The sequence below is a fragment of the Chroicocephalus ridibundus genome, chromosome 14 (assembly GCF_963924245.1).
Source record: "Chroicocephalus ridibundus chromosome 14, bChrRid1.1, whole genome shotgun sequence".
Classification (NCBI taxonomy): domain Eukaryota; kingdom Metazoa; phylum Chordata; class Aves; order Charadriiformes; family Laridae; genus Chroicocephalus; species Chroicocephalus ridibundus.
The window spans coordinates 9860556-9879913 of NC_086297.1; the positions used below are offsets into that span (position 1 = coordinate 9860556).

Consider the following 19358-nt stretch of genomic DNA (forward strand, 5'->3'; position numbering starts at 1 on the left):
TGCAGCAGGATTAGCCACGATGGACTTGATGCCATTCTCCCCAGGGATTCACCCATCCCGCATCCAGCTGGGGAGAAGCCCTTAATATCCCTCCTTTGCCAAGGGCCAGCAGATGTCTCTGGATGGAGTATTGCTGCTCCTACGATTCCCCTGTCCTCGCCCAGGCAGCCTTGCTCAGCCGCAGTGGAATGGAGACTGGTAGGGCTGCCACCCTGCCCAGGGCCGGGGGGGACATCCCAGACAAAGCCGTTGCTCCCGAACAAGCCAGGGAGGAAGAAGAGTGTCAGAAGCAGGAGGAGATGGGGGCTGAGCAAGCCAGCAGCCCACCGGCTGCAACACCAGCAAGGGGCACCGAAGCAGGACCCAGGTGCCAGGCAAAGGTGGTGGGACATCAGCCGGGGGCACAGCCACCCACCTCAACCCCCTCCCGCCACACTGGCTCCGCAGCACAGTGCTACTGGGAGGATCCAGCTCCGGCCACGCTGGCATGGGCACCACATGCCCTGCTCAGACCTGCCCCGCTGGCACAAGGGGGGAATGGCCACGGCCACCAGCTCCAGCCTGGACCAGCAACTCCAGTGCTGGAGCAAACCGCTGCCCACAGCCGGAGCTCGGGAGGGGTTATCACCACCCACGGGTGGTCATATTTGGATATTAAGATTTGATAAGTTCTACACAGCGAAGTCAGACTCCTGCAGCGTCCGAAGCTGCGAGTTCAGAAACAGCACTTCCCCTCACCTTTTTTTTTTTTAATGTTTATTTTTAAGTCCTTGGGCCTCTTTCTGCCCTTTGTATATTCTCCCCTTGCCTACACCCACTGCACAGCCCTGCTCAGATTTCTCTGGACAACTCCGACTATAGCAATCCACTTTGCCTGGTTGTCCCACCACATCTCCTTGTCCCAGCTGGGGAGCACCAGCCACCTTGGGGACACGAAGTCGAGCTTTGCCCAGGACGCTGGTGCAGTGCTGCATCGCACCCGTGATGTGCACCTCCCTATCACCAACGGCCCGACTCAACATCAAAACCACAGCCAGTGCTCCCCAAGGAGTGCAGGAGAGCGTGAGAAGGATTCAGACAGGGAGAACAGGGATGGGGAGGAATATTTCTTGCTCTTCTGTCCCACGAAGACACCTCCTGCCCTCCTCCCACCTTGAGAACCACAGCTCCGGAGCAGGCTCAGCCCATGCCACCAGCCGCGTCGTCCTAATAAAGTTCAGCACTATAATTACTCCTTTCCTTTGTGGTTTGCTCTGAACTGCCGAGCTCTTGGCGATTGCCCTTCTCCTCCAACCGGCCTCTTCCTGCACAACACGCTCTCCTGCATACCTTTGGCAGCGGGACGAGGGGTTAATGGGAAGGCAGCTGAGCCCAGCAGCTGGGGGAAGGCAAGTCCCAGCACAGGGCTGGGGGCAGCTGGAGGCAGCTGCCTGCATCCCCTGCTCAAGCTGTTTGCACTGGGGAGCCATCGAGCCAGGGGATCGAGGGGTGGCCCATTCCACAAGAATATCTCTTGGGTGCCCCAAACCCTGGGAGCAGCGAGAGGGAGCAGGACTTCACGCCGCGTGTTATCTCTGCTGCAGGCATCAGGGAGCCAACTTTTCCACCCGGGGGGTTGTGCTGGGGCCAGTACTGCAGTGGAGCTGGCAAGTGTCGGCAACGTGCCTGCACCCACCCACAGGGCTCCCTGAGAGTGCCTGTGCAGCCTCCCCAAAACTTCTCCACGGGCTTATGCCAGTGACAAGGAGAGATGCCATCCACCCGTCCAGCATCACCCCAGGGTGGCTGTTGTGGACCACAGGGAGGAGCACCATGAAATGGGTTCTTCATGAGAGTAGCCCAGGGCAACCTCGAGTCACAGCCACAGAGGAGGTTGGAGACAACTGGGAAGGGGACTCTGGGCTGTACGCCTGTACTGACATGGAGGGAGAAGGGCCCAGAGCCCTCCCTACCCCTTCTACTTCGTCTCCTGGCTCTTCTTGGAGGCAGTTGGACTGAAAGCTCCTTTTGTACCAGTACCGAGGGCTGGCTTGCCCTCCAAGGCAGACCCCAGACAGCTGGGCTCTTGGGTAAAACTCATCCCCAGCAGCTGTCCTGTGCTTCTGGAGCCCTTTTTGATGCAAAGAGCCCTCCCTCTCCCTCCCAGGCAGCTGGGGGATTCAGCAGCTTAGATGGACTTCTGCTCTTAAAGTGCCCAACCATCTGTGGCTCTGAGCTTGGGAAGCTCAGAGCAGCCCAAACCCAGCAGGACGAGGCCGAACACCCACCCACGGGAGATGATGGGCCTCCTGGGCACCATGCACACAGCGGCTGGGGACAGCTGGGAGGCCCGGGCTGACCCCATCACTGGGCTGGGTCTTAGAGCTCAGCCGTGCCCAGCTGGAGATGGACCAACCTGCTACAAGCTGGAGGCGTTTGTCCACTCTTTAAAACCCAACTCGGAAAAGCCACACCAAAACCATACATGTGCACAGCAAGAGAAACCCACTCAAGTCTCATGGGTTTGGTATCAGCTCCACCACTGACTCCTGATTTGATTTTAGATCATGTGCACGCACCGAAAGCCAGCCTGTCCACAGACCCCACTACTGCCCTGTGGCCAGGGAGAGGAGATGGAACAGGGGACCATCCCACGGTGGGGCGAGACAAGGGCACGTGGTCCAGCTTCAGGGCCAGGTATGGACCTCCCAGGTCCTGGCTCGGCCACCGCACACCATCCCAGAACCACCGGGGAGAGGCGGAGGGTGGGATGGGGAGGTGGTGCCCTCCAACTGACCGCTGCACCCCTTGCAGGGGAGAGCTCGCGGGTGATGGGGAAGGGAAAAATAATTAACAGGCCAGAAGAGCGGGGGAAAAAAATATCTCCAAAACATCAGGGAGAATAAATGACGGCTAGCGGGGGAGGGAAACCGGCTTTAATATGGGATTAATTGAAAACAAGATAGAGCTAATATAAGCCAGGGCTCCAGTTTAATAGTGGCTCTGGTCCATGACGTTATTAGACTTTGGCTCCTTGGCCAAAAAACCCCTGACTCCTGCTAATGAAGAGGCGGTTTCTGCTCCACAACCATGAGCAACAACACTAAACAACAAGCCATCACAACAACGCTTCCACAGCCACCGCCTCTCCAGCACCTCAGAGGCTTCTCTAGATGCTGCACAGGCGGGTGGGTCCACACACGCAGCCTGAGCTAGCACAAGTGTCATTTTCTGCAAGAACCCAGGCTTTTGGCATTATCTTTTTAATTTCCTTATAGGCTCGATAGCGTTTTTTACTCAAACTGACAGCTCTTTCAGCCAGGATAAACCCAAGGATAACAGCCACGTATGTAGACACAGACCCAAGACCTGCCTCAAAAGGCATCACCACCAGAGCCGAAAGAGCAGCACACAACGCTCGGCATCCCCGCACCAAGGGACAAAGACATCAGCCAACGTTTCACCCAAGCAGCTCCCTGGAGCTCTACTCACCTTCTTCTCTCTTTGGTGGGCTCTCCATCAGCGCCGGCTGTGGCTTTGGCTCTGCCTGGGGAGGCTGGGGGGCCAGGGGAGGCTCTGAGCTCTCTGCCTGCCGTGCCGGTGGGGCTGGGACCTCGGCAGCCTTCGCTACCTGAATTTCCACGCGCTTGGTAGCCGTGTCGGGCACAGGAGCATTGGCCGTCTCAGCTCTTCGCTGGGGCATCTCGGGGATCTTTGATGGTGGCGCCTCCACCCTCCGGAGACCCGGCTCCTGGGGCTTGCCGAGGGTGATCTCAGTCCTCCTTGGGGTGGGCTCAGGGGGTTTGTACCCCAGCACATCTGCTCTTTTGAGGCCAAACCTCGACAACCCTGAGGTGGAGTTCTCCACCTGCTTGGATGAGATGTCAATGGAGATTTCTGTTCTTCTGGACACCGGCTCGGGCAGTTTGGGTCCAGAGAGCTCCACTCTCCTCAGAGCGGGCTTGGGTGATCTTTGGCTTGCAGGGTCCGCATGTCGGGCGGATGGCTCCGAATTCCTGGCGCCGAGTTCCTGAAACTTCTGCGTGGAGCTGGACACGGTGGACCTGAGGAGAGTGTTCGGGGTCCGTCTTTGTGGGGTGGAGGAATTTGAAGACTGATCTACCTCCTCGACCTCAAAAGATCTTTTCAGAGCTAAAAAACACAAAAAGGAGTTCAGAATTTAGTTACCATCCACCTGAGCATCTCAAGAGACACTTACAGACGCTGCCTGAGGCCCACAACCCCGCTCCTGCTCTTCCACCTGAGGGTTCATAACCCCATTTAATGCAGGTGGGGGCTGAGGACCAGGCTCTGCCTCTTCTGGCAAGTTACAAACCCAGTAACAAAGGTGGAAGAAGGGCCAGAAAATTCAACCCCAGAGCAGAAACCACCCCCACGCTGCCCTCCATCCCACCCGCGCCCCACACGTGCTCAGAGGGGAGCAGAGGGCCCCATGGCGGCACGGCAGAGCAGAGCACGGCACAGGACTTGGGGCAGCCAGCCATTCAGCCATCCAACTCCCAACACCTCCCTTTCCCTCTCACATCCGAAGGATGCGCAGATAAACACAGGCTTCCCGGTGAGGGCTGCCAGCAAAATCCAAGTTGGGAACGGGAAAACAATCCCAGGAGAGCACCAAAGCCATATAAATGCATCAACAAAACCAAGGGTGGCAGCCACCAAAGCTCATATCCTTAAAAACTAAACCTAGAGATCACCCGAGCCAAAGACCGAAGTGCTCTGAAAACCCTGACATGAGACCCTGATGCAAGGAAGGAGCCAACTGGGAGGGACATCCTAAAATCTAAGCAGCAGCAGCATCCCCATTTTACCAACAGGGAAGTAAGGAGGCAAAGAGAGACAGATGCAACATCCCATTTACGCTTGAAGAGGCAGCAGTCCTGCCTTCGCCGAGCCCCAACGCCAGCCCCGCGCAGGATCCAGCCCCGCACTCTCAGCCGCAGTGGAGCGGATGCGCAGGTCACCCCGCGCAGCAGGACAGCACGCAGAGGGGTGCCCATCCTTCGGCTCTGCCCATCACGCGGGTGCCCCTCAGCACACAGAGCTACATAAGAATGAAACCCCCAAAGCCAAGAGCGTGTCTAAGGAAACCTGGTGGACGCTGGTGTCAGACCCTCAGCTTGGGGGCACAAAGCATCACCAAAGGAAGCCTCCATCCGCAGAGTGATGCTCCCATCCCAGCCACACAGTCAAGGGCCAGTAGCTGCCTGACCATGACCTGGCTCACACCTGGACATCTCCGTGTCCCCCACACAGCCCTTCCCACCCCACTCCAGCCAGGCCTCTTGAAAGAAGCAGATGCCCTTAAGCCCAGGAGACCCCCCCGCTCCACGCAGGAGCCAGCCAGGGGGAAACAAAGGGCTGGACTTCACGGGAAGGGTGGGGGAAACACAGAGAACCACTGTCGGATCCCATCTAAATGCCATGGGCTGCCCATACACCCCCTGCCCCCCAGCGCCCAGGCAGGCACAGGGTCTGGGCAGGATGAGGCACAGCCCTGGGGTCCCAAAGCAGCCCCCACGAAGCGAGGCTGAGCCAGCGTGGTGACAGCCTCAGCGTGATGACAGCCATGCTGCTAACGACTGGCACAAGCACCAGTAACGAGACCACCATCCTTCACATCGACAGGATAAGATCAGTGAGATTGAGCCTTTAAAAACCTGGGCTCGAGATCAGACAGGACACCAGGAGCTGGAGGGAGAGACTGGAGCAGAGCCTTCCCTCGTCCCGGGATGTCCACCCAGCCCTGGCCACCCCTGGGGTGCAGCTGGAGAAGAGCCACCATGTGGGATGCACCTCCTCTGCTCCATGGGGCCGCTCCAACCCCTTGGCGGTGCAGGACCAGGGCATCTGGGGACCTGGGGACCCTTCACCCCTCAGACACATCCATTTGCCGAGAGAAGCCACCTGGTTAGGCTAGCTCCAGCCGGCGGGACAGGGGGCTGTCCACGTGGCAGCCGCCCTGGCTCTGCTCCACCAGCAGATTGCAAACGCAGGTGCTGACACTCACCGCCCCTCGCTCCGGCCAGGGCAGGCAGCAGACGTGGCTGCTGCCATCCTGGGGACAGCGGTGGCTCCATCCCATGGAAGCAGCTCCAAGGGGTCCCAAAGGAGATGGTGAAGGAAGCAAGACCCTCAGAGTTGGAGCTCGCATGTCGGACAAGCCACGCAACAAGGAGGCACACAGGGGTTGAAGTGTTAGGATACAAGCTTTGGGCTGCTTTCCCTTTTTGGGGGGAAAACCCAGAAACTGTTAAATATCAACACCAGGCTCCAAAAGCAGCCAGAATGGGCATTGCAGGGGCTGGGACCGGACCCTCCCCAGGATGCTCTGTATTAGTGACCCCTCTCAAGAGCCCCTCCATGTCAGGGACAGACAGACATGGGCACAGACACGGGCACAGACACGTACCCACATCTCCCAGCTGTGGTTCAGACCCCGGCAGGGGAACTGCCGGGAAGCGACAGGTGCCTGGGACGGGCTCCCGGGGAGGGGGTCCCGGCTGGCGCGGGCAGGGAGGGACGCACAGGACGATCCACCCTCAGCATTAACCTGATGGAAACGGCACCACGACCACGTTACGGCTGTGAAGAGAGGAAAGCGCCCAAATACAACACGTAACATCCACCATGTAAAACGCAGGAAGGGCCTCATGAAGGGCACTTAGTGATGAAATGGTCTGTCCTGCATCCCAAAAATATTCAGACATTGGTAGGAGGAGGGCAGGAGGCAGTAAGGAAAGATAAAGATTTTTTTCCCCCCCATTTTACCTGCTGTTATCTGCATCCCACGGAGCCCACTCAGCCACGCCACCACTGGCCTGCGAGGCTCCCTGCGGGAATCTCTGCCCCGTGCTCTGTGCTCAGCACATCTCCTGCTCTGTGTCTAAGTCTCAGTTCTTAGCACCCCCAGAACAATTCATTCAAAAAAAAAACCAACCCACTCTTGAGAGCTGTTCCGACATGTCCATAACTCTCAGGCCACCAAAAACTGAGCTGGAGCTCATACTCTCCAGCACAGACTTTTCTATTGTTTTCCTTCCCCATCACACCCTTAATTCAGAAAGTAATATTTTAGCTATTTTTTCCCCCAAATCCCATGTTTAAAACAATGCACCAGTTTGCGTTTTACAGGAAAACAAAGGGATGACCAAATGGGGAGCCTTTCCCCCAGCCTCGAGCAAAGGCGGGCAGGGGAGAGCAGCGGAGGACACGGCCAGGCCAGGCGCTCCCTGATGGATGGGATCTCGACTTTGCCCACGTCAGGCTTTTAAACCTGCTCGTCACTCCTCCAGCCAGCTCAGCCTCATTTTATTCCCTTCAACAAAACAGCCTAATAACCTCATGACAGATGTGTCTGGAGGAAGAGGTTGAAAGTAAATGCTCAAGGAACCCGATAGCAAAGGAAACGCTGGCGAGCATCTTTCCTTAATGAACATCCCCCTGGAAATTTCTGAAAACCTGGGGATTTCTTCCTGACCCCATAACGAGCTTTGGATTCAAACAGCCCCGCTGACCTCCAGGGTTCATTGCATGAACCACTTCCACCATCTCAGCTCCTTTGAGTCCCTCTGCCGCTTGCTACTGCCAAAAGCAACGGTGGCATCAGTGACCGGGCAGTGGCTCACTCGATGGCAATACTGGAGCTGCTCTGCATGGCCCTGTCTTTTGACCTAAAACCTCTCCAAGTGCCCCAAGCCGGGGATAAACCTGCCCAACACCACCAGCGTGGTCCTTCTGGACCACAGCCACCCCCTGCGCTCATTGCAGGGCTGGACTGAATACAACACCCATACGTGGCTTTTCTCCAGGTCTTTCTGGGCCCCACTGCAAAAAGGATAAAAAGGTCAAAGCCCAGACAAAAAGGGGTTCAAAAAACCTAAGGAAGAGCTGCAAACCCACGATTTACAGCCACAGGAGACACAAGCCATCCAAAATGATGCCTCCCGTGCCAGCACTGTGGCCCCGACAGGCAGTAAGGGGTAACGAGGGGCTGTGCAAGGAACCCTCACCCCAAGGGAGGGTTGGAAATGGCTCAGCACAGTTTCTGACAGCAAAATCATGAGGACTCCCAGGTCCCAGAGGCATTCCCTCCCCAATGGTGTCACCAATTTGCCTGGGGACAACCCAAGAGCTTTCCCACCCGGGGCTCTCTTCGGGATGGGATTTCCATCTCGTGCCTCTGGTTGCACGGGGATTTTGGTACCCAGCTTGTCCTGCCGGCACTTTTGGCCACTACCCTGAGTCCAGTGTGGCCTGGAGAAGATCAAACATCCCATGAACAAGAAAGTGAGGGACTGTGACCCACAGGGTTTGTGTCGCCACTTTTGAGACCCGCTGCCATGAGCACAATCCTCAGGGATGCCACCTCCAGTGACGCTGGCCCTCAGCTCCCCTGCTCTGTATCGCCTCTATCGCTCCTTGCACAGAGAAAAGAACCTCAGGAAGCAAAACAACTCTCAAAAAAAGAGAAAAAGCTTAAAAATAGCCTCTCCTGCCCAGAGCCAAGAAAGGAAAGTAAACAGCCTCTGCTCCAGATGACCCTCCTCCCGGCTTCCTGCGGGGAAGCTGGCGTATTCCTTACAACAACAGGAGCCGAAGGCAGGGCAGCGTCGCGGGGCCCCACATCCCGTGCCCACCGCGCCATGCCAGGGTCCCACGGCCAGCACTCACAGGTAACGCTCCAGGTCCCCATGGGGCTCCGGATCCACATGGCCCTGACACCCTGGACCAAGGTATCCCTGTCCTGAGCAGGGTCTGGGATGGCCATGCCGCAGGTTATCCCCACTGTACTTTCCAGGGGATTTTTCGGCCCTAGCAGGGCTTCCCCAGCCCCACCAGCAGCATCCGATCTGCTGGCCGGTGTCGGAGACAGCTGGCAGGGAAAGAGGCGGAGGTGCCGAGCATCGCCCTTCCTCCTCTTCCTCTGGAGGTGCCTCTGCCACGGGTGTGAGCACAAACCGGTGTTACCGCTGACATGCGCTTCCTTTTAACCGATTCCAAACCAATTCAGGCAGCTCCAGCTCAATCTGCCATCACCGAAGGCAGCAGCTCCCCTCCCACAGCAGGGAAAGCCCCAGATCCCCTCAAACAAGATTTCCAAGTGCTTCCTTTTGGATGCAACCCCCACCCCTGCCAGCCTCTGCCTGCAACCATCGTCCCTGGCCTGGGAACCGCTTGCTGGGGTGTCACTTTGGGGACCAGACCTTTGCAAAGCTCTCGAGGCAGCTGGGTTTGGCTCAGCATCCCCAAGCCGCAGCTCCGCTCCGCAGGGCCAGACAGGCAAGGCCAGCTTTGAAAAAACACCACTATGAATCCTGGCAGACGGGGAAGGCGTGGGCTTTCCGAGACGGACCTGCTGCAGGCAGCTCTGCCCACTCTGCGCGATGGCAGCAGCTCCTAAAAACCCACAGTCTTCACCCAAACGTGGTCCCTGCCAGCCAGGCGCTTTGGGGCAAGAAATGCATGTCTTCATCCCCAGCTCGAACGCTCCCCAAGCAAGCACAGGGCCTGAAAAGTAGCAAAATATTTATGCGTCCTTCTATCTTGTGCTGCGGCGCTGGGGATGTCTGCTCGGCACGGCCACTGCGTCCTCCCGGTCACCCCACGGCCAGGCACAAGCAGGTCACACGCCACCAGTTAAAGCTGCTCTTTAGGGATCTTGCAGATTGGGAGGAAGGGGCAGAGGTCTGGTTCAAACCCCAGTAGCTCATACGACAGCCAAGATTTTTCCGGAGAAGTCACGAGCAAGTGGCACGGCTGGGGCCTCGGTTCTACACGCTCCTCTCCCAGAAGATGAGTCCCTCCCTGGGGGTCCCAGCCAGGCCAAGGGCACCCAGATGCCATGAAGGGCTCTGGCTCCTGCCCAAGGGCTCCACGTCTCCCGGTGGGAATCACCGGGGTTACACTGCATCTCATCCTGCTCCTGGCACCCCATGGGACCCACGGTGGGTCAACGAGGGAACATCTGCTCCTTCTTTCTTCCCTTTTTAAACAGAATACCCCAAGTAACAGTCAAGGGGATGCTTTATACAAGGAAACCTCTATGCATGGAGCTGGGGAGGAGACCAAAATAAACAGCGAGGGATGCTGGCTCCTCCGGGACCCGCTTCGCAACCGGAGCCTCGGGCTCCGCGGCGGCCGCAGCGCCCAACTGCTTCCCATTAAACATCCTCTGCCCCTCAAGTGGTTTCTGTAACCCAGGGGTTACGGTTGCTTGCTTGCTTAAGCAGGGAAAGCTTTTCTTGGGTTTTTCGACACATAAGAGCCTTATGGGAGTAGGGCAGCCAGGCGCCCCGTTATTTCACGCGATACAATGGTACCGTTTGAGAGCGCTGACTTTCTCTAAACTGCTACCAGATGGTCACCTCCTGTTCCCGGGGAGGAAAGAGGGGGAGGCTGCAGGTCTCATCTTTCAAGGAGCTCTTGGAAACCCAACGCAGCATTAACCGCTCACGGCCCTTAAAGCTTCCCAGACCCCTGTCACCAGGCAGCAGGATGCTCATGGCGGTTTTCTGGCCCAACTCAAATGCAAAGAGCGTGTTCGCCCATGTTACCGCGGGGCCACCTGGGTTTGGCTTATCCAAACTCACCATCCGTGATGCCGCTGAATAGCTGCCACCATCCGTAATAGAGGTGGATGCATTTTAGTGAACCAAAGGCTCAGTTATAGGGACAAGCTGGATGTTCTTCATGTATCTATAGGGCGTATATACACTGTATATTTAACAAAAAGCTCCTGCAGCAGGAGGGGAAGGGAGCTGCACCCTTGTTGCAGGGCCAGAGCAGGACATCTCTATCCCATCCCCAACAAGAAGGTGCTGCCAAGTGCATCAAGCCCCTCTGTGGGCGTCAAAAACGTGGGGCTGAGATGGGAAATTCACTGGCAGGGCGGGCAGCAAGTGATGCTACACACGTTGGCAGGGCTTTGCGAGCGCACTAACAGCTTCAAAACAGCCCAAGAAATTCAGATCCCCTCTTACACCTGGAGAAATGACGGCAGGAAACTCTAAAAGCACATTTCCCAAAGCTACCAGTCATCCAGTGTAAGAGAGAAGAGAAGTCGGGGTTGCTGGATCCCCTCTCTGTGCTTGCGCCAGGAGGTTTCACACCTTCCTTTTACCAATAAACCAAACTTGTTGCAATACATACATATAAATACACATATACAAATATAACAACAATCTGCTGTTGTCGCAGGACTCTCACACTATTCTGGGTTAGGCTACGAATGATTTATACACAAATAAATCCTTTTTCCGACTTTACAAACAGCATTCAAGAGAAGCTGCAACAGGTTTCACGGTCTGATGCAAATCGCGTGTAGACGGTAACGCTGGCAACGTGCTGTCAACAGGCAGTGCCTTCCTGAACTGCGCCAACGGTACCGAGAGCTGAGTTATGGAGGAAATTTGGGGATAAACGCAAGTTCTGGACTCTGAAGCTTCTCAAGCAGCTTTTCACTGACACGCAGTACACTACAAAGAAAGACTGAGAGCGACACGGCAAACCCTCATTTACAAGAAATGAACAGGCAAAAGCAAAGTTGGGACTAAGAATAGAAAAAATAAAATCCACACTCAGATTAATTCCAAAATCCCAGCTTTCCAGTCCCTATAATGCAGTTCTAGAAAGGTTTTAGCTTTGATACTCCATTACACTTTGGTTTATATAACCATTGACCCTCAGCAAAATGCTTCCAGATCAGACCAGTATATTTTACATCCCTTATATTAATTTCATACTTGTACAGAAAATTACATAAAATACAGGGTATCCAGCCCAGCAGATTGCATTACTGGCTCTCTGTAGCTTTTGCCTTCGGTCTGTGCTCCAGTTTCCTTTCACAAGGGGAGGAGGAAGGAGAGAAATAAATCTTCTCTGCGCCTCCCAGGGGACTTACAGATTTGATTTGGTTCGCTAATATTTCTAAAACGCCTTCAAATTATCACCCAGAAGGCAAAAGTACGATGCAGATGGTCTCACAGACCCTGGATCGCCCTGTGCTGTCAGCTTCGGGGCTGGCTTGGTGGGTGCCGGAGCTGGAAAGGGTGAAGAGCAAACGTGGCATCTCCAAAGGGGGTGTAGGAAGCCACAAGCACCCATACACCATCCCCACGCGTCACGACTCCCAGCACCCACACAGGGCACCTCGAGAGTGGCTCAGGTGGGCCACCAGCCTCGGTGATTCGGGGACTAGGTGATTAAATCATTAAGTGATTAAGTCTCAGTTTGAGGAGATGCTCTGACGGGTGGTGTTGCAAGATGCTGGTTAAAAAGCTACAGAAAGGGGTAAATTAGTAAGAGTGGCTGAAGGAGGGGGCCAGGAGCCATTCAGGCCCACAGCGCTGCCTGTGCCACCCGCTGATTGCCGGTGCCACTGCAGCCAGCTCTGGCGTCTCTGTTGGAGGGGACACCTGGCACCGCAACGCGAGCACTTGTCCAAACGCCCTGACGGCTGGCAGAGAGCAGACCGCTGCTTCTTCCTCCTCCCTGGCAAACTAAACATGCTTTTAAAAAAAAAAAAAATAAAAATCCATCCTTTTCACATTTCCCTATATTTGCGCTTCCAATAACCAGATGAAAGAAAGACTGAAGTTCCAACCCCAGTTCCTCACAGCGCTCCTTCCCTCCCAAACCAGTCCAGCAGACCAGTGCCAGCGTGATGCTGTGTTCAGACGTCCTCACCACTGACCCCTGCCGTGACCCCCTGGGTTGGGACAAGCGGGAGAGCACCCAACCCACCAGGAGCAAGGGGCCGTACAATTTTGTGATGCCTACTCAAACTGCCACCTCTACTGAGGGAAGATGGCGGCACAGACTGATGTGGTCATGGTGTCCCCTGCCCTGCAAATCCACAGGACATCGGCAGTGCCTACACCCAGGCAACAGGCTGGTACCCCACCCCAACTTGCCCTAACTTGGGTGCCAGCAACAGGGCATCTGCTGCAGCGCTGGGAGGATGCAGAGGGACGGACAGCCCTGGCACCCATGATGTCTCACCTTTCAGCATGCAAACCAGCCAAGAGCCAGCTTGGACGGACCCTCCACCCGGCTCACCACTCTGAAGGTGTCCCCAGGAGCCCCAGGACCGCTGAGCTCCATCCAGCAACCTCACAAAAGCAATCAGGGTAAAAGCCTGAGTCACAGCCGTCGGGAGATAAGAGCTCTCATTAATCTCAGGGCCGCTTTTCAGAATAAGTTGAAGGTAAGAATAAACCCTTTCGTCTCCCAAGGGCTACTCCTCACCGGCCCCGTTTGAGCATCAGGGACAGGAGCGAGAAGGGCTCTCCTGCACCCGCACAGCAGTGGGTGCAAACTGCTGATGCCTCCATAAGTAAAGCAGAGAGGTGCCAAGACCAAATAATATCCTGCAGGTATGAAACGAGAGGTGGCCAGGACACAACCCTAGCTCCGTGCTGAAGGGCGTGACAGCACACCCCTGTCCCATGAAGAGTTCCCCTGATGGACCCCGATCCCCCCAGGATGGGCACATCCCCATCAGGAACCAGACTCAGACCCATCGACTCATTTCAGAGGCTTCAAACAAGCTTAACCAGGATTTAGGGTCACTTGGCTTGTTACTTCCATGTTCCACCTCTAAAGACCAAGAAGGTGCCAGAGCTCACTGCAGCAGGAGGGAGGGAGGGAGGTTAGGAGAGGGAAAGTGCCTGCATAATGGTCCTGCAGAAAGACATTGCCTTAAATATCAAGTATCAGAACTAGAAACATGAATATCTGGAGTGATTATGGGCTCTGAAGTCTCCACTATTGTCTTTGGATTTATGACAAGTCCCAGTCCAGGCTTTTGCGGCTGCTGTCTGGGTCCTGGCTCCTGGGAAAACAGGCTGAGCAGCTCCCTGCAAGGAAGGGCTGCAAAATAGAAAATAAACCAGCACCCAGATAGTGCAGCCACAGGACACCCGGCGGTGCCAGGACTCTCACTTAGCAGCAGGTTTGCTGGCATGCATTGGCCAAGAGATGTAGACATGGTCACTCCAATGCATTAGGCATGACTCAACACGTTCTAGAGATACTTCCTACACACCCCACTGCCATAAGCCATGAACAGGTGAAGAGCAAAGAGTAAAGCTGGAGAATGATTATATTTTAGGTGAGCTTCTTACTAAAGGACAGATGCTACCAAGATCTCAGAGACTGGTGAGTACTCGGAAGAGCCAGTATGGTGCACGTGCTCCAAAACTTTGACTTACCTCCAGGCACCAGCAGTACGCTTGCACAGCCAAAGTAGCTGCCCTGGCCCCGGTGTAAAGACTCATCTTCTCCCTGTCCCTTCCCATCCAGCCACTTTTGAAACGTTTCCTTAGGATTAGCGCAACACCGTGCTCACTTTGCCCAAGATGGATCTCAAATGGGCAGCAAGAGCTGACCTGTACCAGCCAACACTGGAAACCCTCCACGCTGACACAGAGCCAAGGACACTCTGCTCCATGCTGCAGTGGTTGCCCGTCCCCAGGGACACGCAGCCCAGCCCTCCTTGCATAAAATGACTATAAACAACGACCTTTAGATGATCCTACATCCTAACCAGGACCAGAGGCTATCCCCAGAGCCCAGCTCACATGGACGGAGAGATCCACGTCCTGTTCTTCCTTTTCCCGCTCCCTCACAACCTTTTTATTCCCAAGGAACTAAATATACATAGAGGAAGAAAAAAAAAAAACAAACAAAAAACCAAAACAAAAAACAATACACAACTGCAGGTCTCCACTGCCGAAACCAGGCAGATGCAATTTTTCCACTCTACGCATAAAAGGACAGTTCTGCTGGAGAAGATACAACTTCTGCTAGGGAAGACACAACCCCTGCCTTCGCACAAGCACCTTCCCCTGGCTCCCACCTCTCCCACCGCAGCTGATTTGGCAGAAAACTCCCATCCACCCCATCCTTTTGTCTCAGGTTCAGAAACAGAGATAGAAAGAATGGAAAAGAAAGAAAACTCTCCGAAGCGCCTGTAAAGCTTGTCTTTGAGGATATCCGAGGTGACCAGCTAGCCCGGAGCAGCGCGCTACGTCCGTCAGCTGGAAGAGCAGCATTGGCTCCACCCACGCTGGGCTGGTGACAAAGCGTACCAGAAGAGCCTAGTCACAGTATAACTTCTTGGGACAGCCCAGGAAATCCAACAATTGACGTTCAGGAGCTTTGCTTCGCTCCTAGGGTTGAGATGAGCCCAGATATAACGTGAAAGATCTTTTTTGCGTTTCCTTTTCCAGGCATTGAACCTTCGCACACGTGGGACCGTTAGTCACAGACCCAGACTTCCAGCCCCATCCCGTGCGTGTAAGCCCAGGAGAGCACTCATCCCGGAGCCCATGGCAGGAGAGACCCCGAATCCAAGCGAGATGCTTCACACAAACACAAAGCACATCCCCTCTCTGAGGCTTCTCACGTTGGATTGAAGCCACCTCACCCACATAACACTGCGACCATCCCTCTGGCGCGTTCCTGCTAATATTAGCAGCAGGGTTGAGTCCCAGCATCCGCAGCACGCGGGCGGCAGCTGCTCCCCACGGCAGCAGGCACGCCAGCCCCGAGCGCCCCGGGGGACGCGCCACCGCCACGTGTCCCACAGACATCCCGGGCATTTGCTCAAGTAAATTTTAAGGACAAGCCCATGAGATTCATACGCATAGAAAAGCCCACTTTCTAACGCGGCCCCCTCCAGAAAACTACCCGGCTGATGGGTTTTTTTGTCTTTAGTGACCCTTAAAACCACAACATAACTTAGCACAACTCAGTACCCTCACCGAGACAAAGTCTTTGGCTGAAATACTAGAAATACCGTGTGGGGTATGTGGGGGCACGTAAGTTCCAGGAGCCCCAGGACTGCTGAGCTCCGTCCAGCAACCTCATAAAAGCAATCAGGGTAAAAGCCTGAGTCACAGCCATCGGGAGATAAGAGCTCTCTGGGGGCTCTTGCGGGGGGAAGGTGTCCAATAGAGGGGAAGAACAAAAAAAACAATAAAAACCCAGAGAAACCTTCCTATCAGGATCGATGTGTCCTGGCAGGGCTGGAGGGTCCCTGCCCTCAGTGCCCAGCTCCGCGTGGCGCACGACCAGCCCGACCGCAGCACTGCCAAGGCTCACCCAGCCCGCGTTCCCCGAGGGAGCTGAGCTATGGGGAACGGGGAAATCAGGGATTAACGACCATCAACGAAGGCTGTCTCGTGGTTTCTGTCAGAGCAAAGCTGCAAGCCTGTGTCCCCCCAGGACACCACACTGAACCCCTCGGCACCCCCCTGCTGCTCCACACACTTACAGCCCCACTCGGCATCCACCATCACTGGCAGATTGCACCCGACTCTGACATTTTGTGTCTCAACATTAGGAGGAAATGAATCTGGTGTTGACTGACAGCACTGGCACAGGCAAGGAGTGCTCAGCGTCGCCGCTGCCAGCTCACCATCAGCGACTGCCAGCGAAAATGTGCCTCAGTTACCCCCGTGACTCTGCTCAGCAGCAGCCACATCCCACCGGGGAGAGGAGCCGGAGTAGATCTGTCCTCTCTTACTACCATGTGTGCACAGTGCCGTAAATCCTTAGCAGGAGGACGAGTACCACGTTGCGGAGTTATCTCTGGGCATCATCACAACCAACCAAAGCCGCGAGCAGGAGCATCTGCCCCTCTGCAGTCGAACATCGTGGACACCAATGCTCTCATATCACCCAACCCGAACAGGATCAGGATGGTTTGGGGTTTGCACAACGTTAACGTGCCGCACCAGCACCCCACCACCTGGGTTGATTTACTGCTATAGGTTCCCTTTCCCACCGCTCAGGGCTCCGCGTCTGAGACTCCGGGGAGCTGAGTGACCCACAGCCCCCTCCGAGCTTGGGAAGCACTGCCACAACCACGGCCGAACCAGCCACACTTCTGAAAACCTGCCAAAATCTATAAACCCAGGAGCAGAACTACTATGCTCTATAAATCCTGGCGAACCACAGACCTAAGAATGCTCTCCCCCATTACAGATGAGGAAGCTCTTGCCAGTCAAATAAGCAGGATCAGTGCCCTCCCTGCGGGACCTGCTGGCTCGGCGCGAGGTGGGCACAGGCACTGCTGCCTGGATGCAGCCATCCCCATCGCATCATGGGGCGTAAGCAAGAATGCGCTCTGCTGTGCCGTATTTCCTTCTCCCACATTGCTTTGACTTGGAAACTAAACTGGAATTGAGTACGTTGTACTTCTTCCCCCTCCCAAAGGGCCCGTGTATCCTCCTCGGGCTGATGGAGGCTGGCAGCTCCCACACCGGCGGCCCACAGCCACCCTGCAACTCCCTGCCCTCTGCAACCCAGCGGGTACAAGAAACCTGTTGGTCCTACAGCAGGGAGGGATGCTGCGAGGAAAGCAGGCAGGAACAGGCAGGGTGACTCGGGAGGGCAGGCAGCGTGTGACTGGCAAGAACAAAGAGGGCTCTGGCTGCCGGGTGATCTGGTGTTTCTGCTCCGTGGTATTTTTGGCTGATCTTTCCTGCTTGGCTACGGGCTGCCCGGGGCTGAGATACCCACCCAGCAGACACCAACACTGCATCTCCTGCCCTACAGGCTAGGAATTAATTGCCTTGTTCTTGGGAAGCTGCTATGCAACCCAGAAAACTAATTAAATTGTGAAACAGTAGCCCGGATCCCTGCTCAAGGGCAAGGCCAGACCTTTTGGCTGCAGATGCGGAGAGCTTTCCCCAGCCTCTCCCTCTGCGCAAGCACAACTATAAAGCTCTCCATGGACTGAAAAAAACCAAAAAAAAAAAAAAATCGCAGTGCGGAGCGGCTCAGTGCCACCAAGGAGCACACACAGCCCGAACAAGCAGCCCCGGGGCTCACAGCAGAGCCTTTATCATACCCAAGTAGGGAATTACTCATTCTTCAGAGATTTAAATGCAATTGGGGCAGCCGAGAGGAAAGGCTGTAATTACATCAGTGCTCGGGAGCCCTGCGGTGGGGCAGCTCAAGGGTCCCCAAAGGACAGTCACAAAGGCGCTGTTGAACCCCGAGTGCCAAACTGATGGTGTCTTCGTGTCGCTGTCTGTGTCCCAACTCTCATTAGTCCCAATCTTCCTATGGGACGTGACTTCCCTCAGCCTCCTGCTAAGCCATCCACCCCCAACTTTAGCTGAAGAAAGCCCAAGGGCTGGAAAAAAGAGAACGTGGCTAAACCTTAGGACGAGGGCTGCAGCGTCCCCAGCTCTGCCACCCGTTTCCTGCCTGACCTGGAAGAAGAACCCTTGTGCTCTCAGCTTCCTCAGCTACCCAGCAGGAAAAACACCACCGCGCTCCTTCCCAAGGCAAGGCTGGATTCACCAGGAGGCGGTGAAATCGTCCCAGCCTATAGCTATACGCGCACGGCCCCCGGATAAGCTTCCACCCCGGCCCCCAGATCTCCACTATTTCTCGGTTGGGTTTTTTTGTTGGTTTGTTTGTGGGTTGTTTTTTTTTTTTTTTTCTAGAAACCGCTGCACTGAAAGCTCAGTTTGGATCGCTGCCAGGATGCAAGAGTGCGTAGGGACGGAGCTGCTCTTCCAAAACTCCTCTCAGGAAGATGAGCTCCCCTGAGCCGATCTCTCAACGCCTGCTTCAGACGAACCCCCCCCCCACACCCCTCTTCTGCCTGGCTTTAACTCCCCTACCCATCTGGCAGCAGCACACTCCTCCGCTAGCTTATTTTCTTGCCTGAAAAAGCCAACATGCTGGGCAAGAGCCACAGACACCCGGGGAGAAGGCATCCCCGTCCGCACGCCAAGGGGACTGCAAGGAGATACTCCATCGGAGAGCGAGGCAACGCCATCGGGCAATTGGAGCTCTGCCATGGGACAACTGCAACGCTTTCTAGGGCAGGCAGCTCCCACTATGGACATATTTGAAACTTGGGTTCGTTATCCCCCCCTCCCAGCTACTCCAGGGCTGCGTTTGCATCCAAAATCTGGGAGTCGACAGAAGGGCCAGTGCCTGGGGTTTCACAAACTTTTAGTCGCGTCAGGCGTGGGTTTGGGTTTTTTTTTTTTCAGCTAAAAATCTACATAAACCAACTCAGGAAAGGCAAAACATCCCGTAAGATCCTGCCTTAGCGGATAACAGCCGGACGTAACGCTGCTCCGAACAAAAGACACCGCAGCCCGGCGGCGGCACCGACACCCGCCGGCTGCCGGGGGATGCGGGCTGGCCACCGGCCACCCCCAGCCACCCCGCTCCCCTTCCAGCCCTGCCCACCCGGGGGCTGCCACCCGCGGCGGGGACCCCTGGGAAGCGGCGGAGAAAGGCGGGGGGCAACCGGCCCCCGGGATGGGGGCGGGGGATGATCAGCCCCGTTCCACCGCGACCCCCCACCCGGCGCGGTGCTTGCG

General features: G+C 55.7%; 1 protein-coding gene across 6 annotated transcripts in view; it reads right to left on the bottom strand.

The window, feature by feature from the left end:
• Positions 1-19358, bottom strand: part of SEPTIN9 (septin 9) — a 143532-nt gene that overhangs the window by 56673 nt on the left and 67501 nt on the right. For 5 of the 6 annotated variants that reach the window (XM_063351870.1, XM_063351869.1, XM_063351872.1 and 2 more), the window contains one exon: positions 3472-4131. In XM_063351870.1, coding sequence (XP_063207940.1) covers positions 3472-4131 — 660 coding nt within the window. Of the gene's footprint in view, positions 1-3471; positions 4132-6771; positions 6820-19358 lie in introns of those variants that run through there. The other variant, XM_063351875.1, reaches the window with a different exon arrangement.